Below are 27534 nucleotides of genomic sequence, written 5' to 3'. Positions count from 1 at the left end.
AGTTTCTATTGAAAAAAAAATCATTATTAATTAAATATGAGTACAAACTATGAAGGTACCTAACAGGCTAATATTATATTTGAATCATCTTTTTTCCTGGTTGCATCTATAGCATCTCACTGCTGCTTGGTGGAGGTTGTTACTTGTTACTTATTATCCCTATAAAATATGAAAATCAATCAAGAGTGGCCATCATAGGCAGCAGCATTAAAGCCATGATCAGCACTTGTTCTCCCGTAGCCACCGCCCCATTCTTCATCACACCGGAAGAAGACATCCGGCACTCATTCCCACCTGCTGCTGCACAGTTGAATGTCGGTGGACCAGGTCTTCGGAAAAAGGTTACAGGAGTCAGGACATGGCTTATCCTCGATTCCACAGGAAGGGCACAAATTATTGAGGCGGGTAAGCACTCCATCATGCGTCGCACGGGACTACCTGCGAGAGATCTTCGTGTCCTCGATCCGGTTCTAGCATATCCGTCTACCGTTTTTGGTAGAGAACGGGCCATCGTGGTTAACCTTGAGCATATTAAGGCCATAGTTACTGCTCAAGAGATGCTGTTGCTTAATTCTAAAGATCCATCTGTTACTCCCTTTGTTGACCACCTTCAACAAAGTATATTGCGCCATCATCAGGCTACTTCTCAGGTTGTATATATATTATCCTGTTTCTTAATTTGTTTATAGCTTTGTATGTAAGAAACTGCATGAATCTTGATTTTTGAAGACATTTCATGTCAAATCTATGAACACATTTAGCTCGATGGGACATGTTCGGGTCATCCTAGCAGGTTTGCATGCTGGCCCATTTATTTTAGATTAACAAAAATGAGTATGGCATAACTTTAATTTTATGCCATAATTTATTCGATGAACGAGTAATGAAGTTTTATAATTTGAACATAAATGTTTTATACACATTTGTATATTTGGCTGTAAATTTGTAATTTTAGATTATTAATATGCAAAAGGATACAAAAAATAAAGCTAACGTCAAATAGATAGTACATGTGCGTGTCAACCTGCGAATAAACGCCATTTAACCGCCTTGCTGTGTGACGCTAGTTCTTTTGATCTAGAAATTGTATTTTCTTTAATTGTTACGTTGGGTTTATTAATATGTAGCTACAACCAGAGCTTCATTTATATGGTCCGGGAGAGCCACGGCTGAGAAAAGTTAGCTCCTCAACAAACATTCAAGCTTCTTCTTTTGATAAGCGAAACGGACCCAAGCTTCTTCCATTTGAGTTCATTGCACTAGAGGCCTGCCTGGAGGCTGCTTGCACTTCATTGGATAATGAAGTCAGTATGGCTGCCTCCTTTCTTTCGCATTAATTTATAAAAAGTTAATCCTTGTCATGTCACATCTTTAAATTAGGCAAGGGCATTGGAGCAAGAAGCTCATCCAGCACTTGATAAGTTGACCTCAAAGATCAGTACTCTTAATTTGGAACGCATCCGCCAAATCAAAAGCCGATTAGTTGCGATTACAGGATGCGTACAAAAGGTTGGTTGAAAATGGTTTTGTTACTATAAAAGTCAATACATATTAATTAATCTTATTGCCTTATTGATACAGGTTAGGGATGAGTTAGAGAAATTGCTAGATGATGACGAAGAGATGGCCGAAATGTATCTAACTCACAAGCTGGATCAACAATTTGATAATTCTTCCTCGTCTTCTTCTTTGGTGAATAACGAAGATGAAGAGATTCTTGATACAAATATGATGAGAGGTTGGAACTTTGATTGATTAAATTTCTTATATAATTTATTTAGTCATATTAAGTTAGCGCCATATAGTTGGTTATTGTTTTACAGATGTTTCCAATGATGGTTTAACGCCAGAGACCCAAGATGCAGATAGCCCGTCTGAAGGAGCTGCTGCTGATTCACACAGCGGTGGGACTCGGACTAGTACAACACGAAAAAAGTATCTTAATGTTGTGGAACTGGAAATGCTTGTCGAGGCTTACTTTGTTCAAACCGAGGGTACTCTGAATAAACTATCCACGGTACGTGTGTGCACGATTTTGATATATTTTGTTCAAGTATAAGCTATAAAGGAAAGGATATATGTTTGTTTGTTTGTGTGGTGACTGGTGCAGCTGGGGGAGTATGTCGATGACACGGAAGACTACATCAAAATAGTGTTGGATGACAAACAGAACCAGCTTCTACAAATGGGTGTTATGTTGACAACAGCGACTCTGGTGGTGAGTGCATTTGTGGTTGTTGCGGGAGTGTTCGGAATGAATGTTCATATCAATCTGTTTAAAAATGACACTGATAGAGACAAGGAAATTGGTATGCATAAATTTCTATGGACTGTGGGTGGTGGTACTACTGGTAGCATCTTCTTGTATGTTATGGCCATTTTTTGGTACAAGAGCAAACGGATTCTGCAGTAGTTACTGTTAGAACAACTTTCCTAATATATAGCCTTATGAATATGACATAAAAGGCAATAAACTGATTGAATGATCTAAGTTGTAGGACATGGTTCACATTTATTTATAAATGCGAATTAAACGCTAGCAATACTTTCGTTAGTAATGATAAATATTCTAGTACGATACCGTTTACAGAATTGAATCAAGTAAATATAAAATACAATTTTTCATATTCTAAAATTGATTCGACCTGGTATCTTTAGCGGGTACTTTAGAGGGTCTTCAAATAATATGTTCATCTTGAGTTTTCATCATATTTGGTCTTCAACTAAGCTCGAACGGCGTATTCTAGAACAATCTTTAAATAGTCTTCAACGAGATCTTGATCTGTATCTTCTTGTATAATGAGTGCTTGAGCCATGCCTTCTTGTACAATCGGTTGCTATAAGAACGAACAAACTAACGTTGACGGCTGTGGCTTAGAACATGGGTCCCTTAAAACAGATTTCGGGCCTCTACTAAAGAATCCGTCTGTCTCCCAGGCTACAACAGCCGAAGCAGTATGTACTGCCGAGGAAGGTCACACATCCATTTTTACACCAGATAGTTTAATGTGTTAGAACTTGGAAATATGAAGATGAAACTTAGAGAGTACTCCTTTCAAATACTTTTTGAAAAAGAAATATACTAAGCATCTTTTTTTTTTATGATCATCCTTTTATTTAAGACTTCTCTTCTTTTTCTTATATTTAACCAAGGCACAAAGCCTCTATTTATACATAAACATTAGGATTCATGAAGAGTCTAATAATAATTCTTACTTATGTACATTAATTGTAACTTAATTCTCATTATGGACAAATTAAGAAGAGTTTCACAAGATGTACATGAAGAATCTGCACTGATCTCACATTCATTAAAAATTTTTCCAGCAAACACACACAAAATATCCAATGGAACCTCGACAGTTAAGTATTACAGGATAAGTAGTTGTTAGCTTTGAACCTTCCTTTATGAAGCATACTTAGTCTCCTAGTGGTTAGTAGGCGTGATGTCCTTGAATAAACCCCCATTTTTGTAGACGACAGTACACTTCACACAATACTCTCCCTAGCGGGCACATCCCCTCATTGTCGTGTCCATTATGGTCCTGGAACACTGGCCTGGTTCTGTGAAAGTGATGTGCTAAAAGTAGTCTAATAAAAACACGCTAATCTAGACACTAAGTAATAAATTCTTGACTCTTAACTTAACTAAAACTACTAACCGGCAAGTGAACCGGTCGACTCTAGTACAGCTAAGTAAGTCCGGATATCGAACCCACGAGGCTCTTTAAATTACGTAAACTAGCTAATTAGACTCAACTAATACTGACACGACTATTTGTTTGTTAAAGGGGGGTTTTATTTAAAATATTAAATTAAAACTAATTAAGAAAAACAAGTAAAATAAACGGAAACACAAGTTTGATTTCAGATGATGATGAGAAAATTACCTAGGCTAGAATCCTCTAAACTCCAGTTGTTAATTAACCAGGAAAAGATATTTAGTTATGGACTGGGATTCGTAAAATAAACACTTAAGAGAAAACCCAAACAGGACCCCTAACCCTTCTCAAGATACACCTATGAGTTTCTAATAAGTTTTAACGCACACCAGTATTAAGAATCAAGTTTCCTTACGATCACCTAATTAATTATGACTTAGTTCCTTTATACGAAATCCTACCTTACAGCGTGGAAATCAAAGGCAATTTAATATATTTAATAGATTCAATAGAAAATAATAAATAATCAAACCTATACAGACTCCTTACGAAGAACTAAATCTAGCAAGATTAAATAATAAAGATCTATCAATAACCTAGCACCTTTCAGCTATCTAGGTTAGTAGCACACTTAGGTTTAATTAATTAATAATTATTATTCCTATGATCTTAATGCATGTCAATCATAAAATAGTCAAAAACACAAAGTAGATGACCTAATAGCAACCTATAAAAATGACAAACAATAATCAAGATAGCCATGGAATAATAACAAACAATCAAGCAATCCTAAGTATCCATATGGATCAATTTAATATGATTAAACCTTTTACTAAATCATAAAACCATAACGATAAATAATCCCAAATCAAAACACAATGTCAAAATAGGTTTATCATAAGCCTAGGCAGTTTATAATGTTTAGCCTAGCATCATAAAGTAAAACAAAACAATAATAAAGAAATTCATGGCGAAAATAAATAAGAACGGAAGATTAAAGGCGATAAAAACCCGTGGTCTTCGTCCTTGGATGATAAGCACTTCGCCGGCTGATTCCTTGCCTTCAAACCCACCAAATATTGCAATCCTAAGCTCCTGGAAACTCCAAATTTGGCTCTGGTTCGCAGGGTATGCTTAGGGTTAAGTTTAGGGGTGTTTATATAAGTTTCCTGGGCCCAAAGCTGATAAAAAACGAAGAAAATTCGAGAAACTGGGTCCCCGTCGCGCCCCGCGGCGAGATTTTGCCTCCTGGTCGCGCGGCGGGTTGGCTGACCGGTCCGGTTCGTTTCCGGATGCAGCCCGGTTCAATTTTGATGCATCGGTTCACCGATTTGGCTTATTTTAGCTCTTTTTTCGCCCTTTTTATCCATGAACAAGTCCCAGAACCTACATTATTCAAATAAATTAGTAATATACAAATTCTAATAAAAACCGAACGAAAACTAATAAAATATATATTATATATTAAATATACAAGGGTTTTATATATTTAGCCTTATATCAGAAAGCTATAGGAAATGCGCACCCCGCAATCATGAAAAAGCATTAAGGTTATAATGACTTACACAAATCATTAACCGTACATTATGCTTAGCCTCACATGTCACTGTTGTTATAGGCATGGACTAGGAAGTAATTACACTCCCTTTACTATTTTGGAGGATATATATTAACATGCACACTAGCTTATGCATAAACATATATATTAGCAATACCCCCACAGTTACCTTAGTTCATGCAGTTAGGTTGTCCTATTAAACCTAGATCTTGGGATCTTCAATTTCATAGGTTAGGTTTTCCTTTGCACTCACTTTCTAATGGGCTTTAGCAGGGGTGGACCTAGCATATAGTTAGGGGTAGCCTCCGCTACCCCTCAACTTTTCATCGGTAGTACAAATTTTATATGCTTTGGTTGGTTTTCGTATTTCGCTACCCCTGAAAAAATAGAACGTTACCCCTGTTTGTTTAAAGTCCAACAAAATTAAAAGCCGAAACTAATTAAAGCCCAACCAAATTTAAGCACAAACTAAACAAAGCCATTTGTTTGTTTTTCTTTATCCTTAAACATTTGTTTTAGGTCAGACATCAACATTCAATAAACAAAGTTTCATTCAGTCGTGGCTTCCTCCCCACACTGCCCAACCCCCTGCATGCTGCAACCGAGTAACCAACGCTCGGTGCTCCTTCAGTCCCTCACTCCCTCGTCAACAATTTGAATTCTACTTGTTCAATTTATGTATTCTTCTACTTAAAATTGTAATTGTTTATTTGTTTATATAAATTGTTAATTTCGAATTGTTTATGGGCAATTAAATGATTCTTTTAACAGTGAACTTCTTTTAATTTTTGTTGTCTTTAGGATTTGAACCCAAGACATCTCCTCCAAACCCATGTGTTTTAAAGCTTTTGCCTTTGGCAATAGAGCACCACCCCATTGGTAGCAATTGAATGATTGATTATGGTTTGTTAGACATTCGGATAATATAAATTGGAAATTTTAATTGACTAGGGATTTAGGGTTTATATGTAAATTGAAATTTATTATAGATTCATGGTTTAAATTTTATCCCTTCTAAAATTAGGGAACTTGGAAGATGAAACAACAAAGTCTTATTAGCAATCTTTTTAAACGGAAAATAAAAGAAAATGATGACATCGGTCCAAGGCAAGTTAAAAAAAAAAACTATTGTACGAAATATCGTAAAAAAAATTCGGTTATTGTATGAAATACGGTAAAAAAATTCGTTTTCATTGTATAAAATATGGTAAAAAAAATTTTTAACGTTACCCCTGAGATTATGGTCTAGATCCGCCACTGGGCTTTAGTCTCATTCCCCAACTCCATCTTTATCAACCCTCAGGTTGTTGGATCCAAAAACAGTTATCTATGACTTCGTCAAGTCAATATTAAAGAATTGCAATTAAGATGAGTTGTTATGGCATGTTCTTAACTTGTAAGTTAATATTACCTGTTGTTATCTTCTATGACTATAACCTCGAGACTGATCTTGAATCTTGTTATAACGATTGTCTTTTAAAAAGCACAATTCTCATTTCAAGGCAAACCTACACATTTAACCTTCCAATGTTCAAATGCAAGAAACATGCACATTTAAATGTTATTATTGGAGAACATCATCCAATTTTCGGATAGGGTAAAGAAAGGTTCTTTCTTTCTACACAAGTCTGAGAAATCATCTCAATTACCATTTCTATATAACCCAAAAGGGTTGTTTCTTAACTTACTTCTCCCACATTTCTTGCATTTTTACGTAGTTTGATTAACATGCTTATGACCACACATCCACGTACACTCATGATTTGAACAAGACTGTGTCTTTATATCAGTGAGTTCGTCGATGCTTATTCATAGAGCAACACATGCCTTGGTGTAAGCTTTCACCAATTGCTAGCGTTTAAGCTAACCTGTCATAAGGTTGTTAACAAACCATCAAATTTGAAGGATTATAAATCACCATCTAGGACATATCTAAAAAGTTGAGGTCTTCTTAAGATTCTCATAAGTTATATCATTTCCTTAGATTAAATAAAAATTTCTTTAAATTTGTCTATACACAAATTCATTCGTGTGTTAATGTTTCTATGTTTCAAGCTAATTAGTCTTCACAAAGCACCATAATTAACAAGTATTAGTCAAACATGCTTTAGACTACAATACTTTAGCATGTGAACAGAAGATGCATTATTCTGATCATTCACAACAATTACAATATCATTTTGGAACACTCAATCCTTTGTTTAGACAAAATTATAAGACTTATTCATAATCCCCAAACCTTAATATTCAGAAAAGTCTCACAAGTTATTGCATATAGAACATTCATAACTTTTTCATTCATTTAAGGACATAACTCTTTTGCCTTTGATCTTCAAGGCTTCACCATTGACTTATATGGACTTTAAACATAAGTCTTAATCCAAATCATTTGATAAATACCGTCACAACGCCCGACCCCTATACCCCGGGAGGGGAGCCGTGAACGTTGAGTGGTGGTATCGATGTTTATTAAAATAATTTGCAGCGGAATATTTCGTTAGAACCGTAGTTAGGAAAATTAATCAGAGTTATAAAAACACCATAATTCTTATTTCATAAACTGGGATAAAAACCCATTTTTAAACAAACATAAGTTTTATAGGGATAAACCCTAATTTACAAAACACGTTTCTTTATTCTGGTGACAAGCCACTTATTTAAGCTGGAAGCCCGCAGGCATCATTCCTTTGTCTCTAACAAGTCACCTGAAACATGTTTAAAAATATTTGATCAGCAGGAAATACTGGTGAGTACATTCATTTATAAATGACACGTTTTACAGTTACAGCATTAAGATGTTTTTACATCTGCCTGCTTACAAATTACCGAAAGGTACTTGTCACTTGACTGTATCTATGACTGTGGTCATATTACTTATTGGCTAACACTTGTCCAATAAGTAACGTGTAATAGCCCAGTAGGCAAGCCTTGTATACAAAACTCCACAATACCAATAGTAACCATCCCGTAAGTCTACAGAGACTTAATCATTGTAATGTATTTAAAATCATTTGAAAATATTTGGACTATCTGTCATGAGTTTAATGGATTTAGAAAATCATCATGACAGCATTGGAAAATCAGTTGTCTCACGCAAATGTGAGTTGTGCAAAAACTCGAATGTCTCACCTTGCAAGTTTATATTTAACAAGCCTTCTGATGTTAAGCACCTAGATTAAGCACAATGTAGTATATCTATATTAGTATAAACCCATAATTATAACAATAATTACGAGACATGAAACTTTACACGATGGCACAATGTCATACCTTGTTAAGGTAGAGCTTTTGGATTCGTGTATAAGTTCCTTTCGATCGGAGAAGTACCGTTACAACTACTCGGGTATAATATCAACCTTATATAAGAAATATGAGAGAAAGTATGATTTTTGGGACGAGTTTGTGAAGTCCAGATTGCTGCCCTATTTATGCTTGAATTTGGGACGAGTTGCATACTCCTTCGCATATCGCGAAGGAGAAAAAATACTAAGGCGGCCCTTAAGCGGCTCGCGGCGATGCGAGCGTGCGAAGTGCAAAGTGCGCCATCAAAGCGCTACATTGCACTTCGCCCGAGCTCGTGCCCGTGCGTGTCGGGTGCATCGCACCCTCCGCTAGGACTACTGGGTGTGATTTGGCACATAAGAATATTAGCATGTGAACTCTCTTCCTTATAAAGAGCTTACAAGTTTTGTAATCTAGCAATGTGGGACAAGAGTTAGAAATCCTATTTATACCATGGTGAAAGCCTTCCATTTTCTTTCCTCCACCAATGTGGGATGGAATTTCCTTTATATTTTCCATTCTTCCTTTTACTTCTTCTCTTTTCTTTCTCATTTCTTCGTTTCTTTCTTTGATTATATTATTCTTTATTATGGTTTGTTATAGTCTCTCCTCCTTATTTTAGATCTCGTCCTCGAGATCTATTGAAATAGGTGTGGGTACTTCCGTTTCATTTCTGATTCTAATTCCCATGTATATTCTGGTCCACGTTTTGAATCCCATTTTACTTTGACCAGAACTATTCTTTTATGCTTGAGATTCTTGATCTTTCTATCTTCAATTTGTAATGGTTTCTCAACGAATTTCAATTTTTCGTTTACCTTTATATCTTGAAGGGGTACTTTTAATGATTCTTCAGCTAGACATTTCCTTAGGTTGCTTACATGAAATACATCATGTATACCGGCCATTTCTTCTGGTAACTCCAGCTGATAGGCTACTGGTCCAATTCTTTTAATAATTTGGAATGGTCCAACAAACCTTGGACTTAACTTTCCTTTCTTACCAAATCGGACTACTCCTTTCCATGGAGATACCTTTAGTAACACTTCTGACGATCTCGGCTAGACAAACCTTGGACTTAACTTTCCTTTCTAATGGTTTGCATCGATGATCTGCATAACTCTTCTGACGATCTCGTGCGGTCTTTAATCTTTCCTTGACTTGAATTATCTTGTCAGTAGTTTCTTGTATGATTTCAGGACCTGATAATTGTTTTCCTCCTATTTCTGCCCAACACACTGGTGTTCTGCACTTTCGTCCATAAAGTGCTTCAAATGGGGCAGCATTAATACTTGTATGATAACTGTTGTTGTAATAAAATTCTATCAGTGGTAAATGATCGTCCCAATTTCCACCAAAATCTATCACACAAGCTCTTAGCATGTCCTCTAACGTTTGTATGGTCCTTTCACTTTGACCGTCAGTCTGTGGATGGTATGATGTGCTCAATTTTAACCTTGTTCCCATGGCTATTTGGAAACTCTTCCAAAAATGAGAAGTAAAACGACTATCCCGATCAGATACGATGGATACTGGAACTCCATGTAATGAGACAACTTTGTCTACATACAGTTTAGCTAATTGTTCCATTTTAAAAGTTTCCCTCATTGGTATGAAATGAGCTGACTTTGTTAATCTATCCACAATCACCCAGATTGTGTCATTACCTCTTCTCGTTGTAGGTAATTTAGTAACAAAATCCATTGTTATTAATTCTCATTTCCATTCTGGCATTTCTAATTGTTGAAGTAATCCTGATGGTTTTTGATGTTCAGCTTTAACTTGCTAACAAGTTATACATTTCAAAACATAATTAGCTACTTCCTTTTTCATTCCTATCCACCAATAGGTTTTCTTTAAATCTTGATACATTTTATCTTTTCCGGGATGCATCGTATACTTGGATTTATGAGCTTCTTCGAGAATCCTTTCTCGTAATTTTCTAATGATTGGTATCCAAATTCTATTCCCCATCGGAGGATCTCATCATTTCCTTTTGTCAGTTGGCAATTATACCATTTATTTTTTCATTAGCAATGTTATTTCCTTCTATTGCTTGTTTTTGAGCATTTTTCACTTCATCAATAAATTGATTTGAAGTTCTAATCTTAGAGCTTGTACTCTTTTAGGTTTCTCGTGCTCTTTTCTGCTTAATGCATCGGCTACTACATTCACCTTTCCTTCACGATATTGGATTTCACAATCATAGTCGCTAAGAATTTCCATCCAACGTCTTTGCCTCATGTTAAGCTCCTTTTGCCTAAATATATACTTTAAACTTTTATGATCTGTGAATACAGTAAACTTACTGCCATACAAATAATGTCTCCAGATTTTTAGGGAAAAAATTATTGCTCCCAATTCTAAATCATGTGTTGTGTAATTCTCTTCATGCTTCTTCAATTGTCTGGATGCATAAGCAATAACTTTTTCACGTTGCATTAACACACATCAATCCTGACTTGGAAGCATCACAACAAACTGTGAAATCTTCAGTTCCTTCTCGTAATGCAAGTATTGGGGCATTTGTTAACTTTTGTTTCAAAATTACAAAAGCTTCTTCTTTCTTATCTCCCCATTCGAACTTAACATTTTTACATGTTAACTTTGTTAACGGAACTGCTATTCGGGAAAATTTTTGAATGAAGCGTCTATAATATCCTGCTAATCCTAAGAAACTTCGAATTTCTGTAGGAGTTTTAGGAATTTCCCATTTAATGATCGCTTCTATTTTGGCAGGGTCAACATGAATACCTTCATGATTAATCAAGTGACCTAGAAATTGCACTTCTTGTAACCAAAACTCACACTTTGAGAATTTAGCATAAAGCTTCTCTTTTCTCAATAGTTTTAAAAGTGTATGAAGATGTTTGACATGATCATCACTAGTTTTGGAATAAATAAGTATATCGTCTATAAAAACGATCACAAATTTATCCAAATACGATTTACATATCTGATTCATCATATCCATGAATGCAGCTGGTGCATTGGTTAAACCAAATGGCATAACTGTAAACTCGTAGTGACCATATCTGGGTCTAAAAGCAGTTTTAGGAATATCTTCTTCCTGTACCTTTAATGATGGTATCCTGAGCGTAAATCGATCTTTGAAAAATATCGAGCTTCTTAAAGTTGATCAAATAGATCATCAATTCTCGGTACCGATTCTTAATTGTGAACTTGTTTAATTCTCTATAATCGATACACATACGCATCAATCCATCTTTCTTTTTAACAAACAGCATTGGTGCTCCCCAGGGTGATGAGCTTGGTTGTATAAAACCTTTTTCTAGCAAATAGTCTAATTGCCTTTTCAATTCTAACATTTCTGCTAGCGCTAAGCGATACGGCGCTTTAGCAATTGGTGTTGTTCCTGGGATCACATCAATTCTGAATTCTACTTCACGATCAGGCGGTTGTCCCGGTAAATCTTTTGGAAAGACATCAGAATGTTCTGATACTACCGAAATTTCTTTTGGCTCCCTTCCTTTGGCGCTAATGATTACAGAAATCATATATACTATACCATGCTTTCTTAAGAAATTTGCCGCTTTCATTATCGATATAAACTTCGTAGGTCTAAGAACTTTGTCTCCTTGAATTGTAATAATCTCTCCTGTTGGCGTACGAATCTCAACAGAATTCTTATTACATAGGATTCGAGCATGATTGGCTGCTAACCAGTCCATTACTAATATAACATCGAATCTGACCAAATTCATTGGAAACAAATTTGCTTTAAACTTGTGACCTAATAAGTCTATATTTTCTCCTTGAAGTACTTCATGAATATAAGTAGAATTTCCATCGGCTGTTTCTACTATGCAAACTTGTTTAAGTTTGGTTAATGGTTAGTTTAGGACTTGACAAAAATTCCTGTTTATGAAACTTAGATTTGCTCCGGAATCAAATAGTACTTTAGCGTAAACGTCATTAATAAGAAAGGTACCCGCAATGACGTCCGGAATCATTGTTGCCTCTTGTGCAGTAAGCTGAAAAGCTCGTGCGTTCCTCTTAGGTCCATCTGTATTCTTAGCTTTGTTGTCAGGCACCTTTATCAACTTGGGACATTCTGGACGGATGTGGCCAGGTTCTCCGCAATTATAGCAAACACAGGTTTCTTTTCTTCTACACTCTTCATCTGTATAACCAGCCATCTTGCAGTAGTTGCAGAATTTGGTCTTTTTAAAAGCACATCTTCCTGAATGCATCTTTCTGCAGACCTTATAGAAAGGCTAAGCATAGGATTTCCCTGCCCCTTTCCTTCGGAATTCTTGAGAAATCTTCTGGGCTAAATCCTTCCTTTTGTTTTCTTCCTGTGTTCGGATTAATCCGCCTGTCATGGTATTGGCTAGTTTAACTGCTTCCTCAATAGTCTGAGATCTAGCCGATTTTACCAGATCACGGATTTCACTTACTAATCCCCAAATATAACGAGAAATTAGTACTGTTTCTGGCGAAGCCAGAGCCGGTACCATTCTTGCATATTCAAAGAATTTTGTCGTATACTCACGACACTTCACACCTTCCATCTTGTGGTTCAAAAACATAGTAGCAATCTTTTCTCTTTCATGTGGAGGACAAAATTTTCTTTCTACTATTTCTTTGAATTCACCCCCGGTCATAATGTAAACTATGTTGCTTCCTTTTGCCTGGAGGACTGTATTCCACTATTCTAATGCTTCATTAATAAAGAGATTAGAAGCATATAATATCTTATCTTCTTCAGCACATTTACTAATTCTTATAACAGCTTCTATCTTTTCTAACTAGCGTAGTGCTGAAATAGCTCCTTCATTTTCAGAAATTTCGGTTGGCTTACAGGCCAAGAAATCTTTGTAAGTACAACCATTAGTTTTTAACTTTTTAGGTTGTTTATTTTTATTTCCTCCATTCACACTATTACTAGCTCCAGTGTCAGATTTTCGTTTATTGCTCTCAGTTTTATCTCTAATGATAGTTACTGGTTGTCTAATAGCTGCAGCAATTTGTGGGATTGCTTCAGCAATTCTCCGAGCTATCATATTGTCAATAGAATTCATATTCAGAGCATTTTCTTGATTGGAATTTTCATGATTGTTTTCACGGTTGTTAACAGAAACTTGATTTGACATCTGAATTTCAAACAAGAAGGAATATTAATATCATAATCAAATAATAAAATAAGCAAGGTATTATCCACACATAAGCACAAAACATGTTAACACATAGGCACAGAATATGTCAAAATCGTCGAGCTTTGCAACATTTACTCTTTATATATATATATATATACATATATATATATATATATATATATATATATATATATATATTTATACATATGCGTTACTTCTATATCTAATCTATATATATATATGCATCACTATATTTTAAATAACACACCATATTTTTTTATAAAGAGGAAATTATGGTAATTAACATATATATATAATATTATTTATATTATATAGGGTTCTCTATCCTAAAATCGCTAGATCATGCTATCCCCGATGTTTCTCAGTCGGTTGGCGATTTCATTAAGTTCTTGCCCGTAATGACGGAGTTGTGTGGTCAGCTCCAGTGTCATCGTGGGGTAGTTGGCAGTTTCCGGCTGGTATGGTGCGTACGGGTTTGTGGTCATTGTATGGAATTGCCAATCGTTTGTCCACCATTCCTCAAACTGAGATTGGTTTATGAGGTTATCAGGGGGAAGCGGGTTTTCTTGGTTTTGGTTTGGGTTGGTCGAGGTTCCTGCTCCCTTGTTGTTAGCTATTGGTTGGAAGAACTCACACTGATCTAGGCATTGGCCTAACCTTTCTTCCATGGGAAGTTCAGCGACGGGTTGTGTTGGAGGGGGTTGTGGTTCAGTTAGTGGTTGAATTTGTGGTTGTGGTTTTGGTATTGGAATCATAACTTTTCTTTTTTGTTTTCTTATCCCTTTTCTCCAGTCCATATATCGTTTTCTTCTTTTTGGTTTTGGTTGATTTGGGGTTGAAGTCGAGGACTGGGCAGTGAATACCATTGGTTCATTTGGTTTTTCTTCAGTTGTTGGGTTTACTGTCTCCATCTCTTCCGTACTGACCGATATGTTCTCAAAAGCCTCTATAAGCTCACTCATGCTGTTTAATCAAAAACAATAAAACAACGACTTCCAAAAGAAAAGTCATATTATTTATATTTATGTGTAGTTAAAATTTCATCCATAAAGTTAACACATAAATTAACACATAGGTTAGTTAATACATTTATTTCCTAACACTTAATTAGGTATTGTTAAAATACCTATATTGCTTAAACCAGTGGCTTTGATACCACTTCAGCTGTCACAGCCCCCGACCCCTATATCACGGGAGGGGAGCTGTGAACATTGAGTGGTAGTATCGATGTTTATTAAAATAATTTGCAGCAGAATATTTCATCAGAACCGTAGTTAGGAAAATTAATCAGAGTTATAAAAACACCATAATTCTTATTTCATAAACTGGGATAAAACCCATTTTTATACAAACATAAGTTTTATAGGGATAAACCCTAATTTACAAAACACGTTTCTTTATTTTGGTGACAAGCCACTTATTTAAGCTGGAAGCCCGCATGCATCATTCCTTTGTCTCTAACAAGTCACCTGAAACATGTTTAAAAATATTTGATCAGCAGGAAATACTGGTGAGTACATTCATTTATAAATGACACGTTTTACAGTTACAACATTAAGATGTTTTTACATCTGCTTGCTTACAAATTACCGAAAGGTACTTGTCACTCGACCGTATCTATGACTGTGGTCATATTACTTATTGGCTAACACTTGTCCAATAAGTAACGTGTAATAGCCCAGTAGGCAAGCCTTGTATACAAAACTCCACAATACCAATAGTAACCATCCCGTAAATCTACAGAGACTTAATCATTGTAATGTATTTAAAATCATTTGAAAATATTTGGACTATCTGTCATGAGTTTAATGGATTTAGAAAATCATCATGACAGCATTGGAAAATCAGTTGTCTCACGCAAATGTGAGTTGTGCAAAAACTCGAATGTCTCACCTTGCAAGTTTATATTTAACAAGCCTTCTGATGTTAAGCACCTAGATTAAGCACAATGTAGTATATCTATATTAGTATAAACCCATAATTATAACGATAATCACAAGACATGAAACTTTACACGATGGCACAATGTCATACCTTGCTAAGGTAGAGCTTTTGGATTCGTGTATAAGTTCCTTTCGATCGGAGAGGTACCGTTACAACTACTCGGGTATAATATCAACCTGACATAAGAAATATGAGAGAAAGTATGATTTTTGGGACAAGTTTGTGAAGTCCAGATTGCTGCCCTATTTATGCTTGAATTTGAGCATCTTCGCGTATCGCGAAGGAATCTTCGCGTATCGCGAAGTTGCATACTCCTTCGCATATCGCGAAGGAGAAAAAATACTAAGGCGGCCCTTAAGCGGCTCGCGGCGATGCGAGCGTGCGAAGTGCAAAGTGCGCCATCAAAGCGCTACATTGCACTTCGCCCGAGCTCGTGCCCGTGCGTGTCGGGTGCATCGCACCCTCCGCTAGGACTACTGGGTGTGATTTGGCACATAAGAATATTATCATGTGAACTCTCTTCCTTATAAAGAGCTTAAAAGTTTTGTAATTTAGCGATGTGGGACAAGAGTTAGAAATCCTATTTATACCATGGTGAAAGCCTTTCATTTTCTTTCCTCCACCAATGTGGGATGGAATTGTCCTTTATATTTTCAATTCTTCCTTTTACTTCTTCTCTTTTCTTTCTCATTTCTTCATTTCTTTCTTTGATTATTTTATTCTTTATTATGGTTTGTTATAAATACATTCATTACCAACAAGATGAACTTTACCCGTCTACAGTCACTATTATGTTGAGATAAAGTCAACTAGATTGACACTCAAACTCTTGGAATTCACATTTGTATAAAGTGATTTATACATTTCATTGTTGTCTTTAAAAACTATTTATTGAGATACTCTCCCAAAATGAAAGCCAAACTTTCACGTAATTCAAACAAAAGGGGTGAGAGTAGAAACATCTACATGTTCATTGCTATTGTAAGCTTATTATAACAAACCTCTTAAGATTTATTTGAATTCAATTACAATAATAACATAATAAATCTCTTATGATTCACACACGGTGAATTTTCAAATATGAATATCCAAGGATATAGATATCTCATTAACGTATATTATGTTACAATTCACACTTAGTGAATCTCCAAGGAGTTAAATACATCATTATATATTAATTCGCATTTACTAATTTCCAAGAAGGTGAATATTGCATTCTTGTGTGTTTCTTCTTAATACACTCACCACGTTATTCTATGACCCTCTCATAATGTGGTTATGCATTTGATGTGTCAACCTAGACTTTAGTCAATGAAACAACTCAGAAGTTGTTTCTTATGCAAAATTCTTTTTTGCGATATCCATTTAAAATTATCCTTAAAAAAATTTTGTTAAAAAAATTATATAAAATAATTTATACGTCACAATAAATGTTGTTTGTATTTGGTTGTAAAACTGCATGTGTTATCCGAAGATGTTGAACACAAAATAATAATACAACTGAAACTACAACATAAAGTGTAAAGCACTTTTTAATAATAAATATTCAAATGGATAAATAGACGACATCTAGATATCAAATCTCAAAGTGTTATTATTATCTTCAACATTCTCATCATCCGACCGAAATCATTTAATGATATCATTTTAAGTAATGTATTGAGGTACTAACTCATATAAAACTCCATTCACACATATTCTCATATTCTCATATCCTCATTCTAATATTGAAACTATACCCTTGAACAAATATACTCAAAACAACATCAAGTTGTTACAATTACTACATTTAAGTAGCGAAGCTGTACAATCAATTTTGTTCACACAGCAAGAAGTTGTTTTCCACCATAGAGTATCATTGAGAACGTTATCTTAGTTTAACGTATGCAATTTTTAGCAAGAGTACCGAACCATTTTGAATTATCTAAAATATGCAAAAATTTGTTTAAAAATCATTCTAAAACGTTTCCATAGTTTTGCAATATGTTATATTAATAATATCAATAAGGGTTTATAAAATAAAAAATCATGACCTAAAATATCAAACAGTTTTATATGTTTTAGATTTAATACCCATGTACTAAAACGGTTTCTAGCACTCATGTTAAAAAATATGTTATAACGTGCACTTTATAAAACTAAACATTTACATGTACGTTTTCTAAGGTTAAAATCTATAAAAGAAACCATTTCCAATTGTTTTAACGCATACGTTAGATAATTAAATGTTTACGTAAAACATTTCCGGTCCACATGATTTATAAAACTCTTGTTAGGATTACTCTTTTCAGCCATACAAGAATAATACTTGAGAACAACGGGAATGAAACTACCGAAATCTTTGTTCTAAGTAGCGCCAACCCCACGGCGGGCGCCACTTATTGCTACGAGTATAGCTAACAATAAAGGTACGGTAGTCCAAGAGTATGTCACTAGCAGAGCTTCTTAACCTGCTAAGATCAAAGAAAACATGATCGGTTAGTCTCACCGTAGGAGGGGGTCTCCTACGATCAACCTCCGGCGTGAGAATCAGTGATATGATACGAGGATTGATAAGGGAGTATGAAGAATAAGAGAGTAGAGAGAAATAGGGTGAATGAGAATGAATGATACCTTTACTGAAGTGTTCCTTTTATAGGCAATAAGAAGCTTCTCTTAAGGAAGCTTAAGCTTCTTAAAGGGAAATGGTCAACTTCTCTTTCAACTCGTTCAGACAAGTAATACCATTTTCATGTAACTTATGTTCTGCTTTTGTCTGTCAGGTCGACATCCTTGCTTTATAGCAGGTTCCAGCTTTATGTCACATAAGAGGTAACTTCTCTGAGGTTTACTTTAGCGAGAAGCTTCCCTAGTTAACTTAGGAATCTTGTTGAAAAACTTTAAACTTCCTGGTCTAGCAGCTTGTGCTTGCTGCTTCTTGACTCCTAAGCTTCCCTGACTTATGAGTGGCTAAGGCTACCCACGTCATCATTTCCAAACCAAGATGTTTAAAGTATTTGTTTTTGTCAATGAACCACCACCACATTGATATTTATTTACTTAAGTATAAAAGCAATGTTGTTGAGACTGGACCAAACCGGTCCGACCGGGATTCACTCTCATGACCGGTCCTGTTCTATGCAGTTCGCTCAGTTCTCAAAGAACCGGCCGGTCCGACCGAAAAACCGGACCGGTTGAACCGGTTTTACTATAAAAAATTATTATTTTTTTGAAAAATTTTATTTTTAGCCCTAACTTATAATTTTTTTATATGAAAGTTGTTTGGTCGGTCAAACCGGTTTGGCTGCTTGAACCAGTGAACCTTTTACTCGTCTGATTCATTGTCCAATCAAGTTAGGAAAACATTGTATAAAAGTAGCGCATTAATTTATTATATAAGTTGCCTAGTTGGGTCTAGTTGGGTTTAATAAATCATTTTAATATCGTTCGATAATAAAGAACACAAGCGTTTTACCAAATGGGCTTTTTGATGATTTTAAGCCCAATGTTTAATATGCCAGATTTCTTTGTGAATACATCCATAAAATAAACCCTCGTCTGATCCAACTACCGTACACACAACCACCATGGCGGCGGCGGCGGCGACAACGGCCATCGGTCGATCACTCTTCCGGTCATCATCATCATCATACCTCATGTTCTCCAAACGCCTCTTCTCATCATCCACTTCCATCACCAAACCACCACCTCTTCCCAGCTTCTCTCGACCCGTCCGTACAACAATATCCATTTCACACTCCGCGCCTTCGCGCCACAAGCCGTTCGGCTGAACCTAATCCGGGATGCGATTACGAGCACTGGCTGATTGTGATGGATAAGCCTGGTGGAGAAGGTGCCACCAAGCAGCAGATGATTGATTGCTATGTTGAAACCCTAGCTAAAGTGCTAGGAAGGTACTTGATTTTAAATTTATTAAATGCATGCTTATATGTATTGTTTAGGCATTTTTCACTAATTTGTATCACTGGAGTCTGGAGGTTATTAGTTCTCAAAGCTCTAAATTTCAAATACAGTTTTGGTTTTGACAATACGTGTATGTGAACGAAGCCGGAAAAACCGAACCTATACGAAAACGGTTTGGTTTTATGTTTTTGTTAAGAACCGAACCTAATTTGAATACTTTTTATGTTTAATTTGTTGTTTTAAGTAATTTATAAGAATTTAATAAATATGTAAGTCAAATATTTTAGCTCAAATGAATATTAGTCAATTAGTTTTAATGAACAAAATGGTTTACCAATTTCATTATTTTGGGCAAAAAAAGCTTATTCAGCCCAAAATTTTCAAGCTCAAATTGAAATAAACGAAACCAGGCTAAATCCAAACCGCAAACTGAAAAAACTGAAACCGAATGGTTTTCAAAAATTCAAAAATCGAGCTTTTGGTACGGTTTTAGCTTAAAGTCGACCCAAATTTAAGTATTGAACTGTGCACACTCTTAAAATTAAAACTTGTTATAGTTGTTATTATGCTATTATAATTGATGTATTGTGTTAGTGAGGAAGAAGCAAAGAAGAAGATTTATAATGTTTCTTGTGAGAGGTACTTTGGATTTGGCTGTGAAATTGATGAAGAGACATCAAATAAGCTAGAAGGTTTGTAGCTTTGTTAGGTTTTTATTGTTATTTCTGAGTTTGATTGTTTTTTTTTTATGAAATTGGTGATTACAATTATGGATATTTATTATAGGGCTGCCTGGTGTGCTGTTTGTGCTACCTGATTCATATGTGGATGCTGAAAACAAAGATTATGGAGGTATGATTACTGTGCAATTAGTAGTTAGCAATCAGTATACTTTTGTTTATGTGACCTTTTACTATTATATTCTTGGTTTGAAATTTCAGCTGAGCTGTATGTGAATGGTGAGATAGTTCAAAGGTCGCCCGAAAGGCAAAGGAGGGTGGAACCGGTTCCACAGAGAGTTCAAGACAGACCCAGATACAATGACCGAACCCGATATGTCAGGCGTAGGGAAAATAGTCGTTAATTTAATTTAATAATTTCTTTGTGATGCCTACAAATCCTAAACATGTGATGAACTGCTTGAATCTGGACATCTGAAATGTCACTGGTGGACTGGTTATTGTTAATGAAGTAATGTGGTATGTTGAGCCAAGTATTTATATCGAGTTTGATTATGTTTTTGAATCATATGTATTGAAAGTTTATTGAGTTTGATTATGTTTTTGAATCATATCTATTGAAAGTTTCTTTTGGGTATCTAGATGTAAGTTTTATAAAATGCAAACTGCAAATAAACATGGTAAACAATAGCATGTCAAGTGTCAATCTGTAAATCCACAAGGTTAACCAAACATGACTTGTTTAGATAAACGTTTTTGTGGGTACGATTAAAAACTGACCAAACCCATCTATGCTAAACCTAAACCATAAATTTCGCATCAAGTCAGATATTCAAATCCTCTTTAAAGGCCCTTACTGAAATTCCTTTCTGTGGGAACTTTAATATTAACCAACTTTTGAACATTCAATAAGACATTATGCATAATGTATTAGGCATTAGAAATGCCAATTATAATCAACATTATCTCCGTACCAAAATTTCCCTACAAGAGTTGATCTTTAATCACTTTGCTAACCCTCTTAATCTTTCTCAGCTCCGAAAGCTCGTCAGAAGTTGTTGAACCAACCTCTTCTGCCTCACCATCTTTCATACCACTCTCCTCTTCTGCATCACCATTTTCAGCCAGTTTCTTAATTCCTGTTGATCCATTTACCCCAAAATTTGTTTCGGTTTCATCTTCAACCTCGTCTTCGTTGTCATCTTCTTCAAGGTCCTGAATTAAAAGATCTGTTGTTTCCAAGGAAACTTCTGAAGAGCACTCATCTTCAATGGAGTTTATTGGAGAATGTGGCTGGTATTCTTCATCATCAACCTCATCAAAGTCTTCATTAAACTGTTGGGCTTTTTCTTCCAGTGTTTCAAGCTTTTTTATGGCTTCCGTGGCAGAATTTGCAACTTTCTCGAAATCAACAACATATCTACCAAAAACAAAATTATGTATTTTAACACGTGTTTATAACTTTGTAATGCTAACATAATTCTAGTTCACATAGATAAAATGATTTTCTTATAATGAATTCTTACTGTTTGGATGAAGTGATTCTTATTAAATATTTCGAAAACATGGTCTTGATTTTAGATGTTAATAAAAAAGTATACTTTTATTACAATGATGATTGATGTTATCTAGGAAAGAGGTTCTATAATGGTTAATAATGGTGATTCTGTATGTACCTGTTTAGATCAAACCCAGAAGAAACTATGGCTGATTCCATCTGCGATACCAGATCTGTCGAATAGTTGATCATATCGGTGGTTAAGTATTCTCCACGCCTTGCTATTTCAACCAGAAATTGCATGTCAAGGGCAAACTGTTGTCAAAACAGCAGTCAATACACGAAAAAATGCAGTTAAGGTGCTATTTTAATCTTTTATAATATTATTATTATCACCTGAGTCAATCTATCAGATTGCTGATCAGTTGCATCATTCTTGTGATGGTTCACCCAACTTTCACCATTTTTGGAAATCCAGTCGAATGTTGTCTCGATAAGCTCTGTAAGTAGGCTCACCAACCAGTCAAATTCAACAATATTGTCTTCAGCAAGTTCTTCTACTTTCCTTATTTCCAGAAACAGTATCTGATCATATAACTTCAAAGATCAGATAAAAAAAGTCGCACACTCGCATGCACATAGCATTAGTATTTATTAGATAAAGAAACTGTTAATTGTTACCTGATAAGGAAGAGAAGGCACAAGACCTTGCAACAAGTCAAAGCCAACATGGTCACACGAGGCGTCATTAGACATTAAGCTATGTATAAATTGCTTGCATAAGTGAGATCTAAGTCTACTGCAAATGTTTGAAACTGATGTCATGTGACCATCAATCACAATCTTTAACTGATTAATGCCCTTGAAGAGGTTTCTGATAACATTGGAGTAAAAGTATTCTAGCATTGATAAATTGGCAACTACTGAAACTTTTTGTGACAGTGTTTCTGCATTTTTAATTCTTGATGAATCATCTTCTAAAGCATCATTAGTTTCATAGGTTATGGCTTTTTCAAGAATGAAACAGTACTCGGTAAATAGGTCCATGAGTTGTTCAAGAATTGAGCTTCCGAAAACAGAAACCAAAGATGAAACGTCTTCGATTACAGTCTGCAAATGTTAAAACAGAAGTAAGAAATTTGGCATATGAAGAACTGTAAGTACTTCTTTACAACATAGTAGAAAAGGTTTGACTTTTTCAAGTCAAATGCTAATTTGACATACCTGTAGCAGTGACACAAACTTCCTACCACTGTTGGTGAGCAAACAATATTCAGGATGTTGTTGCAAAACCAATGAAGAGCTGACATCTGACAACAGTCCGGATACAAGATATCTTCCCATAACCCAAGCATCACTAGACGTAAAGATGCTAATGACTTTCTTAAAATAATCAAAATGAGCCTTAAAAAGACCTTCCATACAAGGAAGTATATGTTCAATCAAGCATGGTTTTAACTCTAACTTTTGACTTTTTAACAACGAACAATATGACACTGCAAAGTGCACAGAATCAACCACTGCAGACAACCCACCGTTAATCTTTGAAATCGATCCGACATGCTTGATGAAACAATCAGCAAAAGCTTTTGTTTCCTCACCGAGCCATTTCATAAGTTCTGAATCGTATACAGACGATTCTCCATGTAATAAAACAAAACTCTTTGCTGCTTGAGACACCATAGAAAAAACATATTTTGCTAAATCATGAACATAAATCCCAGGTAGAGATCTCGATGACGGCTGCAAATTGTTTACACCTGAGGCTATACGAGTATGATAATACTTGAAAAGTAACCTAGTTGCAAGACGATCAAAACAGAGCCTGCAAAGTCCCGCTAACCATTTTTGCATTTCTGCGGCGGATACCCTTGTGTTGTCAGCCATTAGTGTCAGCTTATCCGCAAGAATGACCCTTCGTTCCGCCATGTCAGATTTATAACACATCCAAACATCTGGTGAAATGTCTTCTTGAAACTTCACTTTTGGAGAATCACCGTCTTCAATTTCGAAAATAGTCAACGCTTCTTCTAATCTATGCTCAAATAGAAGGTTATCTAAGGTTTCCAAAACTTCATCAGCACAAGTCTTGAACAAAGTTGTAGGATTATAATCATTAAGCATGGATTCATCAACAACAGTGTCAGTTTGATCATCTGATGCGGTCTTAAAACATTCATTATCTGTTAGGTTTCGAACGAGCTGCTTTTGGGCCATCAGATGATGCTGCAACTGCATCACTTCATTGTTTATACCTTCAGTTTCTCTAAAAACCCTGTAATACATGATGGCCAATAGCAAATTAATAAATCCTGTAGTGTTAGAAAAGTTTATATTATTAACAAATGCTTTAGTTCACCTGATGAAGGATGAATAATTGGAAATTAAGTTATCCTGAAAATCAACTTCTGATGCTTGCTTCAGCTCAATGAGTTCTAAGCATAGATGATTAATCCCCTAACATGATTTAAAAATGGCAAATTGGAAATAAATAATCCCAACTTTTCTGTATTGGCGGATAATAATTCTAACTTTAAAAATTACTACCAACGGTCCCAACTTTCAACTATTTTTGTATCAATGGACCTTTGTTAAAAAACACTTAACGCCGTTAAGTTTTTTCCCGAGATTCAAACCGATGTTTTAGGGCTTTTGATCGAAAGAACGATATCAGTCGACCGATGAAAACTTATCTCGAAACGGTTATCCAAGCGTCGAAACAATGTTTCAGTTTAGGTGTTTGAATTTCCAATTAACAAAAATCAAGTCATTTGAATCAGTGTTTCGAGATAAGTTTTACATCAGTCGAATCGTATCGTTCTTCTGATCAAAAGCCCTAAAACATCGGTTTGAAACTCGGGAAAAAACATAACGGCGTTAACTGTTTTTTAATGGAGGTAAAATAGTTGAAAGTTGGGACCGCTGGTAGTGAATTTTAAAGTTAGGATTATTATTGTCAATACACAAAAGTTAGGATTATTTATTTCCAATTTGCCTTTAAAAATTCATCATTAATTCACACAACAATATGTAGGGCTGTAAATGAACCGAGCGTTTAACGAATTGGTTCATGGGAAGTTCATTTATTTAATAAATGAACGAATTACATGAACAAAGAATCGCGTTCAATTAATTAGTGTTTGTGAAGCGTTCTGTTCGGTTAGCTATTAGTGAACTGTCTGATAAAAACTTAATGAAGGAACACGAACAAAGCCTTGTTCGGCACATGATCATATTTGAATACATAATGAGTAAAGGCAAATATACCTTGGCGGTCATGGAAGCGAGCTCATCAGATTCGATGTCGGAGTCTTCATCGCTGGTGAAAGAAGAGAGTTCAGTACTCGTATCGCCGACGACAGATTCTCCGTTGTCCATATGATCGATACCGTGATCTCTGAACCGGAATTTTAAAGCAGGAGGAGATGTTTCCATGATATGTGATGATGGATACAAAGAGAAGATTCGGATCTGGGGTTTGCGCCATTTTGTTTGGTTTGAAACGTTCAAGAAAGATATATCTTCGGTTTCTTCGTTCGGTTGGTCGCTAATATGAGTATGTTTTTTTACGTGTAAAAATGGTTCCATATGTTGTCGTTTTGCTTGGCGGGAAATGTTGTTAGTCCATACGGAGTGCACCCGTGAAGTCCGGCACCGAGCGGGATGAAATTGGAACACCATTCCTGGGTTCGGTTATCTTTTTTTTTTTTTTTTTTTTCTCACACGGTTCGGGTATTTGTCACCGGTTTCTCACGGATGGCTTTGTGTGATATGGCCACTAATGAAAAAAATAATACCTAATTAACTTTATATATCACTCATCTCACTCAATATTTTCACATGTTTATACTCTCTCAACTATATATCCTTCTAAATCAAAAAAATTTCACACTAAATTATACTTTTACACAGTCAGTGACGGATCCAGAAAATTTTCTCACAGGGGCCGGAAAATTTTGGGTCGATACACAGTTATATAGTTTTCTTTTTCCAGTCCGGTTTGGTCATTTGGGCCGGTCAAATCGGTATTACTTTCTTTCTGGTTCGGTTCGGTCGTTCCAATCAGATCGAATCGGGTTGGTTCGTATAAAAAAATAATTCAACATAATATCATTAGAAATGCATAATTAAAAGACAATATTATCTACTTTTAACAATCGTAAATAAATTTTTCTCAATGAAACAAATACAACTGTCGTTTAGATTCTCATCACTTATCGAGTTCTTTTAGCATTACTTTATTTGTTCTTTTAGGATCTGATAAATGTTTTATCTCAAAAATATTTAGTAAACAATATCTTTATACACCAACAAATATTGTTCAAATATTATAAAAACCAAAGTTTTATAAAAAATTTAAATTAATAGACAATATATAAACTAACGGACAAATAAATTATTTACAAATAAAATAAAACGAAAAAGGCTCACGTTCAAGAAAAGATATAACAAAAAAGCTAATTTGTTTATACTTAGTGGGATAAATCTTTGTGGGCCGCGGTTTTGAGTTTGAAAAGGCCCAATACATACTAAACTAATATTAGGTTAAGTTGTCTTCTTTCTCTCTTCTGTAGCCTCACTGTTCAGAGAACACGAAGGCCGGAAAAACGAGGCAAAGTTTCACTTGTGGTTCCGCAGATGCTCATCACCATTCTGATTTCGTAATTCCACAGGGGTCGGTGTCAAATTTCCACAGTGGTCGATTGGAATTTTAACACTATAATGGCACTAAAAAATATATTTTTTTCACAGGGGTCGGCCGACCCCCGTACCCGAAGGGTACCTCCGCCACTGTACACAGTGGAGCAAACAATTCTTGTTCTTGACCCGAGAATTAACTGAATACCATAAACATGGAGCTATGAAAATGTAGCATTGGCAAAGGCTTGGTTCCATGCTTTCAAAGACTTGGACGTTGTGAACCAACAAATGTTGGCTTTGGTAGGGATGAGCAAACAGTATCGGTACCGAAAGGAGCATTTCGGTACTGATACCGGTATCAAGTTTTCAGAAAATCGGGATCAGAAAATTCGTGATCGGTACCGGTATTTATCAAATTTATGTCTACGTACCACACCGCATTGGTACCGAGCATTTTCGGTACCTCTACCAAGTTTTTAAAAATCGGGATCGGTATCAGTATGATACCAAGCACATCCCTAGTTTTTGACAATGAGATTTCAACTATTTTATGCAAGAGAGAGAACTAAGAGATCATAACTAGGATTAAACGTATTCAAAGTGGAAAAATGTGATGACATAAATTAATGTTCGTACTAAGTACACGCTAGAAGGAAAAATTGAAGTTAAAAGCCGTTAAGAATAGTATTTTTATGTACTTTTTATTAATAATTTTGTTTAATAAATAGTACTTTCTGCATGTTATATCTTTCAAAAATAAATCGAAACACGGAAATTTGAGACAAAATGGGACGACATCGTGCTTTTTGGGGGGAAACGGGAAGATCTATCAAACTCGTTAGACCATTGTCGTTCACAATCCAAATCAACCAAATCATTATTTTAAAACTAATTTATCTCTCTTTCACACATCCAACCTTATCGATGTCGACAGGTAAATCAAAAACATTTATAAAAATTGTCTTTACCAGCTAGGACAAGTAAGGTGTCGAATCCACAGGGAATTAGTGGAAAGTGCTACTATGGTTCATTGTTCACTAATTAATTAATCTAAGGCGGACAGGCGATGTCAAGCAGATTAAATATTGATTTGCTAAGTGAAAACACTGTTACTTTGATTTGTAAACAATTATGAGGAAACAACCAATCTCCAGGTTTCAGGTTGTGAAGCAAGTTGGACAAGTAATTAAACCTATTTGGAAATCTCTTTGTTTGAATCAATAAG

General features: G+C 35.4%; 2 protein-coding genes and 1 pseudogene across 3 annotated transcripts; 2 read left to right on the top strand and 1 right to left on the bottom strand.

The window, feature by feature from the left end:
• Positions 1 to 16: 16 nt before the first annotated feature.
• LOC143611923 (magnesium transporter MRS2-3-like) lies at positions 17 to 2413 on the top strand. The gene is made up of 6 exons (XM_077086026.1): positions 17 to 650; positions 1128 to 1304; positions 1381 to 1509; positions 1582 to 1738; positions 1824 to 2017; positions 2111 to 2413. The coding sequence occupies exons 1-6, from the start codon at positions 216 to 218 to the stop codon at positions 2411 to 2413; spliced, it is 1395 nt and encodes a 464-aa protein (XP_076942141.1). The 5' UTR covers positions 17 to 215.
• A 16734-nt stretch (positions 2414 to 19147) lies between these two features.
• LOC143611917 (multiple organellar RNA editing factor 2, chloroplastic-like) lies at positions 19148 to 20581 on the top strand (annotated as a pseudogene). The gene is made up of 4 exons (XR_013149864.1): positions 19148 to 19480; positions 20085 to 20182; positions 20277 to 20342; positions 20432 to 20581. The product of XR_013149864.1 is annotated as a multiple organellar RNA editing factor 2, chloroplastic-like (transcript).
• Positions 20582 to 21154: 573 nt separating this feature from the next.
• On the bottom strand, positions 21155 to 25103 carry LOC143611922 (exocyst complex component EXO84B-like). The gene is made up of 7 exons (XM_077086025.1): positions 24936 to 25103; positions 24028 to 24125; positions 22893 to 23943; positions 22350 to 22778; positions 22065 to 22253; positions 21847 to 21983; positions 21155 to 21590 (listed from the first exon to the last, which is right to left on the bottom strand). Exons 1-7 carry the CDS (start codon positions 25101 to 25103, stop codon positions 21155 to 21157), a joined length of 2508 nt encoding a protein of 835 aa, XP_076942140.1.
• Between the last annotated feature and the right edge of the window lie 2431 nt (positions 25104 to 27534).

Source organism: Bidens hawaiensis, unplaced genomic scaffold, assembly GCF_021521415.1.
Source record: "Bidens hawaiensis isolate Kalapana, Puna unplaced genomic scaffold, B.hawaiensis_p1.1 tig00032538_1, whole genome shotgun sequence".
Lineage (NCBI taxonomy): Eukaryota > Viridiplantae > Streptophyta > Magnoliopsida > Asterales > Asteraceae > Bidens > Bidens hawaiensis.
This window is presented reverse-complemented; position numbering and strand designations above follow the sequence as displayed.